Consider the following 10893-nt stretch of genomic DNA (forward strand, 5'->3'; position numbering starts at 1 on the left):
TGATCAGTGATGGAGACTCCACCATGACCCTCAGGAAGTTGTTCCCATGGTTACTTACTCTCACTGTTACAAATTTACACTTATTTCCAGTCTGAGTTTGTCTAACTCCAACTCCCAGCATTTAGATGGTGGTGTATCTTCCTCAGCTAGATGGAGGAGCAGAGCACCCAAGGGGGCTGGATGTGGGGGGAGAGAGCCAAGGCCACCCCAGGAAGGCAAAGGGCATTTGAGCCCTGTGACCCCCTTTACCCCACCAACTAAGCTCCCCCTGAGACTCTGACCCCAGTAACCTCCTGACCCCCAGGGAGTCCCTGTGCAACATGACCTCTGACCCCCGGGTATCCCTGCACCCTGTGACCCCCTGACCTTTGGGTATCCCTGCACCCTGTGACCCCTGACCCCCAGGGAGTCCCTGTGCAACATGACCTCTGACCCCCAGGGAGTCCCTGCACCCTGTGACCCCCTGACCCTTGGGTATCCCTGCACCCTGTGACCCCTGACCCCCAGGGAGTCCCTGTGCAACATGACCTCTGACCCCCGGGTATCCCTGCACCCTCTGACCCCCTGACCCTTGGGTATCCCTGCACCCTGTGACCCCTGACCCCCAGGGAGTCCCTGTGCAACATGACCTCTGACCCCCGGGTGTCCCTGCACCCTGTGACCCCCACGCCTCAGTTTGCGTTTTACAGGAGAACTCGTCGGGACCCAGCGCCGGGGGCGGGGCCTGCTCGGCGGCCCCGCCCCGTGTGGGATCTGCGGCTGCGCAGCTCGCGCTTCCTCCCCCCACGTTGCGGGCGCAGCAGCAGCATTAGGGAGCCCCCCCCCCCCGCGCCGGCCCGCGCCATGGCGGCCGCCTTCAAGAAAGCGGCCAAGGCCGGGCAGCGCGAGCACCGCGAGCGGGGACAGGTGAGGCCGAGACCCCGCGTCAGCCACTCAGCCCCCCCCTCCCTTCTACCCGCCCCCCTCCCCCCGACCTAGCCCCCTCCCCCTGCGCGCGAGGAAACGCCCCCCCTCCCTTCTACCCGGGACCCCCCCGCACCCAGCCCCCCTCCCCCTGCGCGCGAGGAAACGCCCCCCCTTCCTTCTACCCGGGACCCCCCCCCGCACCCAGCCCCCCTCCCCCTGCGCGCGAGGAAACGCCCCCCCCCGGCCCCAGCCCCCACCCCCGCGGGTGAGGAAACGCCCCCCCCCGGCCCCAGCCCCCACCCCCGCGGGTGAGGAAACGCCCCCCCCTTCTACCCGGGACCCCCCCCCCGCACCCAGCCCCCCTCCCCCTGCGCGCGAGGAAACGCCCCCCCGGCCCCGAGCCCCCCGCGCCGGCCGCCCGCGCCCCTCGCTCAGCCCCGGCTCTCGCTTTGCTTTCCCAGCCCCGGTCCCGCAGGCAGCTGGGCCTCCTGGAGAAGAAGCAGGATTACAAGCGCCGAGCCGAGTGAGTCCCGCTCCGCCCGAGGCGGGCCGCGTTCACCGGGCGGGGGCTGGCGAGGGACCGGCCTGTCTGGCCGCCCCCGCTCTCACCGCCCGGGCAGCCGCCTCACGCTCAGGGAGACAGGAACACGTGTTGCCCTGTGACTTCCGTGAGGCCCTGCTCCAGCAAACAGCTAAGCACGTGCCTAGCTTTACTCACCCGAGTATCCTCCCCGACCTCAATAGGACTTCCCGTTTGTGTCCATATGTGAATACTTGAGTGTCTGTAGTGTTGAGATGTAAGAGAGCGGAGAGATGGATGGAGAAGATCCCACTATTACAGTCACTCTTGTGACTACCACCACACTTAAACCCCCCCAAAACCCCCTTTCTTTGATGGAGTTAGTGGCTGAGCTTCTTGCAGGTCTGCGGGTTCTGGTCTCAGCGAGACTTGTGTGTGGGGTGAGGGAGCCAAAGCTGCTATTTTGCCACTGAACCTGTGGAGATGATCATGTTGGCAGCTTGGTGAAAGGAATAAATCCAGTGGATAAATGGTCTGCGGATTTCTGGTTCTATTGGTAACGCCTTTTTTGCTGCTGCAAATTTAGCATCATTATTGAGTATTTAGTGTTTCATTTGATGTGTGTGCACATATGAATGCAGGCGGTGTTAAATATATTGGCTTGTTTTTCAGCGACTATCACAAGAAACAGAATGTGCTCAAAGCACTTCGCAAGAAAGCTCTGGAGAAAAATCCTGATGAGTTTTATTTTAAAATGACCCGTGTGCAGCTCCAGGTGAGACTCTGGTTTGTTGTGTTCAGACAGGGTGGCCTTCTTCTGCTTTGGGTAATGGGTGCCTGGGTTTCCTCTGTCCCCCTCCCCCGCCTCAGGACAGGTCAGTCAGCCTGCTTTCTCCCCTGTCCAGACACAGCGCTCTCCTCTCCCTCTCATCACACGCTTCAGTTGAAAAGCCACTGACAATCTGCTAGGATGCCCCTTGAATGATGGGATTGAGAAATCTGCATCATGTGACGCTATACCTGCCTCATGAGGCATGTCAAACCCTTCCCAAAGCCCCCTGCAGCCAGTTGCACAGTGGGATAGCTACCACGGTGCACTTCTCTCTGTGTCACTGCAAGAGCAGTTAGTGTGGATGCATTCTGCTGACACAAAGAACTAGTATGGACATGCAACAGCGGTTTTAATTAAAGCGGCATAACTTTTGCTGATGTAATTTTATAGTGTAGACAAGGCCTTACTTTTAGGAGCGTGTTGATCTCTGCAGCTAATGTACTTTGTTTGCTTTTAGGATGGAGTTCATGTAATTAAGCAGCCAAAGGAAGAGGTGACCCAGGAACAGCTGAAGGTGATGAGGACACAGGATCTCAAATATGTAGAAATGAAAAGAGTGGCAGAGGCCAAGGTAATTGTCTTTACTGATCCTCTCGTTATTGTCTAGTTTGTTCATAGTGAATACATTTTAACTTCATTTGTCCCATTGGCTGATAGGCATTTGTTTGATAATGTTAGATTTCAGTCATACAAGAAATGACAGAAGGAAATGTCGACACAGCTTAATTGTATGGGGGGGGGGTGTCTTTGAATGAAGACAGTCCTAGACTGCTCCGTTGCTTAGACAATGCATGGTATATTGGATAAACTATCGTAAAACATTATGTAGATTTTAGACATTAAATGCTTGGCCTTGTTTCTGACATTTAGCATGAATTGAAGATTATTGATTCTGAAATAACTGTTTAGTTTTAAAGGGACGCAGTCAATTTAGATCAAGCTCTGTCTGAAAATGTTGTATCTGCTGTTGTTACAATAGCACCTAAGATCTCTGTAATGAGACTAGAGAAACAAAAGTATTTGTCACTTTGAGTTTTCCTTTGTGTCTTTGCCAGTACTTTGAGGATAGTCATTTCTAGTCTTTCCTCTGTGTGGTTAGTTTCCTTTTGTTTGTGTGGCTTTCTCATGCAGCAATCGGGAGCATTGGGAAAAATAGGAAAATGTTTGTAAAATTACAAACCTAACCAAGGAGTTAGGGGAGGAATAGTACTTAGAATTATTTTAAATTCTTCTTGAATTGACAAGGTTTTAAAGAGAGACAAATGTAAACAATGGACGAATCGCCTGGTTGTTACGTTTACAAAAGAATTAATAGGAGTGAAGAGTTTAGATATTGAGAGAATATTTGTTGCTGACACACAAAGGAAGCATTGCCCACTGCTGAAGGCTGTTTTTAATCCTCCCCACAGAAAATCGAAAGGATGAAATCAGAGCTCCACCTGCTGGATGCTCAGGGGAAGCAATCAAACAAGCACGTGTTCTTTTTTGATACCAAAAAAGAAGGTAAGATTATGGCTTTATTTATTGAAAAAGAACATCCCTTCAGCATCTCTAGGCTGTGTCCAAATCTTTAAAATTGTGTGGTTGTTCCTTCACACCTTTCTCTTTGAGGGAGATCCTCTCTCAGAAATGGTGACTTGTCTGAGACTCTGGGGGCTCGTTATTGAACAGTGAAAGAGATGGATTGCTCCCCTTGCTCAGGCAGTTGGGCTGGACCTCCCTCCTGCAGAGGGCGAAAGGTGACCTGGTACTCTCCATCTCATAGCAAGTGTAAGCCACGTACTTGGATGAAATGCTGAATCTATCACCAGAAATTTTCTGAACTCTCATTACTAATCTTCAATTCTCTTTAAAAAATATTTTTAGTTCAAGAATTTGATGTTGCAACTCACCTGAACACATCCCCAGAGCTAGTGGACAGAGTGTATAACCGACCTACCATTGAAACCCTGCAGAAGGAAACAGTAAAAGGAGCCACTCACCCTGCCCATTTAAAGGTAGACTGTATAGCCACCCTTTATGATTTAGCATTCAGTAGCAAATGGGGTCCTTACACTTCACTTCTTAAAATGTAATGGGCCCTAGGAAGAGTCCATTGAAGCGTTCTCTGGCTGAACAAGTTTGCTTTTATAGGCTATGACTTTTTGGTGGTGGTACCAGGGGTTGAGGGGCACAGTGGCTAAGAGTCAGGGACTGATCGGCATCTGTCCTCTTGGTGCCAGCTTTTCATATCTGGACTCCTGTAGTCAAATCTTCCCTAAGACCAGAAGCAGAAAGGCAGTTTAGTCACATCCTGGTCAATTAGGGACACTTGTCTGCACTGCAAAACAGTGGGCATGACCAGTATTCTTTCCTGACCAGAACAGGAGTAAGAAGTGGTGCTGGACATCAGGCTTGAGATGGATTGGCACAGCATATGTAGTAAGGTGGCATAGCATGGGTGCATGCTATGCTGCTGAGTGTGTCTCTTGCATAAGCTTCATTATCTTTTGATGGTTTTGCTCCCTAAAAGAGGCAGTTTCAATTGATGCTAAGGGCACTTGTGCTACATCTTACAAGTCCTGCATGGATGGTGAATTTTTTTTCTTAGGAGTCTCTCTTCTTATGGCCCCGTTAGTTCTCTTCCACTGAGGCAGTCGTTAGTATCAACTCCAGAAGTGCTATTGGGAAGTACAGGTTGAAGTACAGGTAGAGCCATTGGTGACTCCATGTGCAGATTTGGTATTTTACTGCTGTCGCTGTTCCTTATAGAAATGTTGTTTAATTGGGTTTCCAGGATTTTAAGAAGCCCTGGGTATGGGGAGACTTCATTCATTCGTTTGTTTTAGATATATATAAAATAAGTGTAATAATGCTGTATCTGAGCACTTCCCAAAAAAAAAAAAATCCCTTGTAGCCCTAAGTGGGGATATGGAGGAGGTTCCTGCGAAAGGGGTGGCTCTAGTAGATACAAATATACAGACTCTGCTTCTTTCCTTTGCACCTGGCAATCATCATACCCGGGATATACGCAGAGATTTCTCTCCTCTTATTTCTGTGGCTCTTGGTTAATGAATTTACACTTGGATTCTCTTTCCTTCTGTCTTTGAACACAGTGGCGTTTGTGATCCAGTACTCTGCCTTCTCCTCTTTCCCGTGAAGCTATTTAGGCTGAAATCTCATTTCCTAGCTGTTCTTTAATTTAAAATGTTTCACCCAGGCCTCTGTTCTCCAGCTTGAATTGCTTAGACAGCATCAGCTTTGCTCCTGATGTTTTAATTTCATAGCAGTTCATTCTCTCTCTCTCTCTCTCTCTCTCAGAAGCAGCTAAGCATGGGTTTAGCAGTATAAATGGCTCCTAATTAGCTTGGATATATTGGGCAGTCTTGTAAGCTTGAGTCAGTATGTGCAATAAGGTAAAAATAAAGGTGTTTAAAATTGCTCATGATAAGATTGCAGCATGTTCTTCTTAAATCAGATGTTGGATAACGTTCCCCACTCCCCTCCCTCCTGCCAGCCCTCGCACGCTGGCTTGGCGTTAAAGTGGTTGGACTAGTTTCAACTGATGGGTTTTCTCCTCTTCCAAAGATTCAGTCACATTGTAAACATGTTGGGATCTGTCCTGTTCAATGATATTACCAAGGTCACAATTGCAGCCATATCACCTTGTGCTTTTGAGCCCATCAGCTCTCGCAAGTGAAGTAGAATCAGGTGGGTCACTGTTTGGCTGGGAGGTCTCCATGCAATGCCTTCACTTCAGGAACTGGTCTTGGTGACCCTTGGTGACCCTTTTCACTCTGAATCAGTACAGAGCTAATGCCCAGCATGGTGCTAGAAGATTATCCAGTTCAAGATTAGCTTCTGTGCCTCAAGATCCATATAGTGGCTGAGTGTAAACTGCAGCAGACTCGGCAGGTATAGACTGTAATATCTTTCTCGGTATTGAGCAAGCTCTGCCTTCCATTCAGAAAGGACTGCCGCTCATGCACTGGTGGTCTTAGACACAACTGCACTGACAAGCTGTAAAACTGTCAGCATCATGTTCAGTCACAAAGGACAAGAAGCAGCAGCTAGGAGGTCCTTTGCTGCTGTGGTATATTGACTTTTTGGATGAGCTGTGAAACCAAGGTTTCAGCCACATATCATCGGAGAAGACCTAGAGGCCTGTTGTCCTAATTATCTTGTCTGTATTAACCCCTTAGGTCCCTGCTAGGATTATGGTATGTGCAAGGAAATCACAGCTCTGAGTCAAGGAGTTAAACAATGAGCCTTTTGGAAGCAACCACAAAATTGGTATTGGGTACTTTAATAGAACTCTTTGTTCGTGGAGCTTGTATGATTTTTTGTTTAATCAAAAACTCAGTCACCCTAAGTGTGATCCCTGGCAGCCTGGGATGAGTTGAGCGAGAGAATATATTTTTCTTGTTCTTTTGCTCTACTAAAAAATGCTTTTTTTCCTTCTTCAGAAATTAGCCGAACAAAGGAAGCACCAGTACAGCCTCCTGAAACAGCGCATTGAGCGTGAAAAGAAGATGTTTGTTATTGCTCAGAAAATCCAGGCACGCAAAGATCTCTTGGTGAGGGAGCAAAGACTTAACTCTTGTTCTTTGGACTCTGCTTGTTGAGGGTCTTAGAGCTGAGAACAGATTGTGTCTGTGTGCGCACACATTTCCTTACTTGTTGTGGAGTATTTCAGGTAGCTCCTTATGAAAGTTACCGAGAAACATTCCAGCTGTAATGATAGCACAGATAACTTGTTTCTATGATATTGTACCCATTTGGGCTTTGGCCCATAAATTTAGGGTAGAGAGTCAGTTCTCTGTGTAGCCTATTCAGTCTATTGTAAAGTGCTGTGTAAATTTGAAGTTGGAGCTGTGGAGTAGCAGAAGGGAGGAACGAGGAGGTTGTGGTCTCTCTAGGTTAGGAACAGATCCTCAAAATTCCAGTGACTCTAAAGAGATTTCCTGTGTCAGTGGGGACTTGCCAGTCAAAGAACAGGTTGTGTGGTTAGCATCACAGTCAGAGATGAAAGAGCAGATGAAAATACCTTCTGCCCACTAAAGATGAGGAATTGCCCAGTTTCCACTGAACCTAATCTGCACCTTAAGTTCCACCAGCATTTCCATTTTCTCTCCTTAGGGTATGTTTCTCTTATCATTTGATGGGAAAGAAAATAATTGTTTGTTTCATTTCAGGACAAAACTTACAAAGTGAAGGTGAAGAAAGAAACCGTAAATAGCCCAGCTGTTTACAAATTCAAATTCCAACGGAAACGTTAATTTTTCTGTGAAATAGTTTTTGACGTCCTTGTGTAGATCTAGCTGACATAACGAATATGTTGCTTCTTGTGGAGAAGTGCTGGTATTTTGTCAGTATCAGGCTTATTTTCACTGCAGTTTGACAAAACATTAAAGTAAGCCTTATGGGTATTTGTAACTATAACACCTTCCATTTAATAAATCCAAGAAGATTTCTGCTTCAGTTTTGGTATTTACACATTGGAAACCCCAGAAGAGGTGTCCATATACCTTGGTGAAAACCCTGAGAGAGAAATGCTGAGCTTGTAACTGCATTTTGTGTGCACAGTACACAAACAAAGGGGAGACTGGGCCCTGACCAGGGAGAGAGGTAAAGTTTGTGGCTAGGGGATGGTGGTCTGCCTAGGTCTGGTGAAGGCTCCAGACCAGCTCTCTTGTCCTATTGTTCTAGATGGTAAAAGTCTAGGATCAATCTCTAAGCATCTACTTTATCTGTTCCATTGCATCTCCTTCCATTTTTCCTCTCGCTTGACTTCTCTGTTCTGTCTATTCATATTTATTTTGCAGAACTATAACACTTGTGAGGGGCATTGCATAAGGGCATGTTATTAAATCAGTACTCTTCCCTGGCCGCAGGCTTGTACAGTGGGGTTAAGGAGGAGCGATGTAGTGTGAAGGCAGAAATAGGTGGGCTTATCCCTTTCTCTATATATTCCCTGTAAATAACTGTACAGTCCCCAAGAAAGCCATAGGTGCTACATAACTGCACCTGGGTCACATGAACTTGCTGCCTTTTGTGTTTTGGTTTCTTGTATCTCATAACTTTCCAAAAGGGCACTGCATGCTTTGAGGGAAATTCCCAAACTGACCCAGTGAGCCTGAGCATAGGCATTCCTCAGATTGATACGTAGAAGGGGAAGCCACTCAGCCCCAGAGGCAGGGCAGCAGGATATCTGTTCTGTGTATACTTTGCTCGTTGCTGTGGAGTCTGAGTGCCTGGAGGGTGAATTCACATGGGGACAGTTAGTTGACATGTCCTTGGGAGCTGTGCCTGTGTGAGTACATTCGCTATCTCATGTCCCTTCAGCCTGAGCTTGTCTGACAACTGAGTGCACATGAAGAGAACCCTTTGGATGCTCTTGGAGGAGAACTTACTTTGTTTCTTAGGCTGTAGTATAGACGTAGCTTATGTTGGCAAAACTTATGACGCTCAGGGGTGTGAATATTCCACCCCCTGAGCGATGAGTTACACCGACCTAAGCGTTCGTATGCCCAGCGCTGTGTCTGCAGGAGAGCTGCTCCTGCCAACATAGCTTATGCCGCTCATGGAAGTGGTTATTTTATGCCAACAGGAGAGCTCTCTCCCATCGGTATAGATTGTCTTCACCAGATGCGTTGCAGCGGTGCAGCTGTCTCGGTTCAGCTGAGGCGCTGTATGTATAGACATACCTTAAGCTAGAGTAAAACATTTTGGTGAAGGAGCAAGTGATGAATTGCCTACATAAGAACAGCCATACAGGTTCAGACCAAAGGTCCATGTAGCCCAGTATCCTGTCTTCCAATGGTGGCCAATGGCAGGTGCTTCAGAGGGAAAAGAACAGAACAGGTAATCATTTAAGTGATCCATCCTGTCACCCATTCTCAGCTTCTAGCAAACAGAGGCTAGGACCACCATTCCTGCCCATCCTGGCTGATGGGTTTATCCTCCATGAACTCACCTAGTTCTTTATTGAACCCTATTATAGTCTTAGCCTTCACAACATCCTTTGGCAAAGAGTTCCACAGGCTGTGTGTTGTGTGAAGAAATACTTCCTTTTGTTTGTTTTAAACCTGCTGCCTATTAATTTCATGTGGTGACCCCTAGTTCTTGTGTTATGAGAAGGAGTAAATAACACTTTACTTTCTCCACCCCAGTCATGCTTTTATTGACCTCGATCATATTCCCATTCTTCGTCTCTTTTCCAAGCTGAAAAGCCTCAATCTTATTAATCTCTCCTTATACTGCAGCTGTTCTATACCCCTAATAATTTTTGTTGCCCTTTTCTGAACCTTTTCCAATTCCATTATATCTTTTTGAGCTGGAGTAACCACATCTGCATGCTGTATTCAAGATGTGGTCATATTATGAAGTTATATAGAGACAATATATTTTCTGTCTTATTATCTATCCCTTTCTTAATGATTCCCAACGTTCTGTTTGCCGTTTTGACTGCTGCTGCACATTGAGTGGATCTTTGCAGAGACCTATCCGCATTGACTCCAAGATCTTTTTTGAGTGGTAACAGCTCATTTAGACTCCATCATTTTATATGTTTAATTGGGGTTTTCTAATGTGCATCACTTTGCATTTATCAACATTGAATCTTATCTGCCATTTTGTTGCCCAGTCACCGTTTTGTAGGAGAATAACATGTCAGTCCACTCTGGGCGAAGTCCTTGTTATAAAAATGTCCCGGGAGGCTGGACTGTTTGTCTGGTTCATCTGCCAGAAAGGGGGGGGGGAGAAAAAACGCAGCAACAGTTGTCAGTCCAAATGTGTAGTAGAGATAATACTAGGCAGACAGATAAAACTGTCCTCAGATCTTTCTTCTCAGTGATGCTTTCGTGTGCAGAATCCAGGGCAGAAATGCTAATATGAATTCTGCATACTGTGCTGACTGCAAAATGTCTACTAATATTTAGTCCTGTACGTCATCAAAGCATGGTACAGATAAATGAATCTTCTCATCACTCCGGTGATGCATATAAGCCACTCTCATCTCTCTTCTGCAGAGAGCGAAATGGAGTCAGGCCAATATTTTCAGAGGTGCGGTGCCTGAAATTAGGATTCTGACTTTATATTGAGGCACCACAGTGAAAAGCAGGCCACTGCTGGAGCTGCAGCTGCCACTGAAATCCAAGCTCTAGGCACTCAGTTTCTGAGAACCAGCCTGCTTTGAAAATGCCTTCCTACAGATTTAGGGCCGGGCTTTTGAAGACGCCTAGGGACTGAAGTGCCATGGCATTTGAGCGCTCCGGTCCTTTGGCAACCCCAGCCAAAGTGCCTCACTTTAAGCGACTGTAAATTTTGCCAGTGTGCCATGTTCAAGAGCAGAGCCAGGTTTGGAACCTGACTTCTCCTGCATCACAGTCTCCATTAGACCAAACTGCCTCCCCTCCAATCCCAGGGCATATTCTAAACCATACTGACTACATCAATAAGTAGCTGGAGCTAGTGACCCTCTTGCCAACCCTCCAGCCCCAGCATGAATGGACTTTGGCATGGCTGCTGTAGTTACAGGGAGAATTGGATTAAACGAAGGACAATTAAACTCTGCAGATGCAAGTCCCCCCTTTAAATGGGTGTCTTTAGTGATCATCTAGCGTTCTGGTATTTAGCTGAAACATTGTCCCACAGA

The 10893-nt window shown here is 47.2% G+C and overlaps 1 protein-coding gene across 1 annotated transcript; it reads left to right on the forward strand.

The window, feature by feature from the left end:
* The first annotated feature begins 798 nt into the window (after positions 1-798).
* UTP11 (UTP11 small subunit processome component) lies at positions 799-7718 on the forward strand. Its single transcript, XM_054012053.1, has 8 exons — positions 799-906; positions 1368-1429; positions 2099-2201; positions 2716-2829; positions 3668-3761; positions 4125-4255; positions 6704-6814; positions 7433-7718. The coding sequence occupies exons 1-8, from the start codon at positions 844-846 to the stop codon at positions 7514-7516; spliced, it is 762 nt and encodes a 253-aa protein (XP_053868028.1). The 5' UTR covers positions 799-843; the 3' UTR covers positions 7517-7718.
* Positions 7719-10893: the final 3175 nt, after the last annotated feature.

Source organism: Malaclemys terrapin, chromosome 22 (assembly GCF_027887155.1).
Source record: "Malaclemys terrapin pileata isolate rMalTer1 chromosome 22, rMalTer1.hap1, whole genome shotgun sequence".
In the NCBI taxonomy this organism is placed as follows: Eukaryota; Metazoa; Chordata; order Testudines; family Emydidae; genus Malaclemys; species Malaclemys terrapin.

What these genes read in the sequence shown, in the direction of transcription:
- UTP11 (XM_054012053.1), top strand. Translation starts at nt 844, where the DNA reads ATGGCGGCCGCCTTCAAGAAAGCGGCCAAGGCCGGGCAGCGCGAGCAC. An exon ending in TGACCCGTGTGCAGCTCCAG is followed by an intron (nt 2,202 to 2,715) that starts GTGAGACTCTGG and finishes GTTTGCTTTTAG; the next exon opens with GATGGAGTTCATGTAATTAA. An exon ending in AGGCACGCAAAGATCTCTTG is followed by an intron (nt 6,815 to 7,432) that starts GTGAGGGAGCAA and finishes GTTTCATTTCAG; the next exon opens with GACAAAACTTACAAAGTGAA.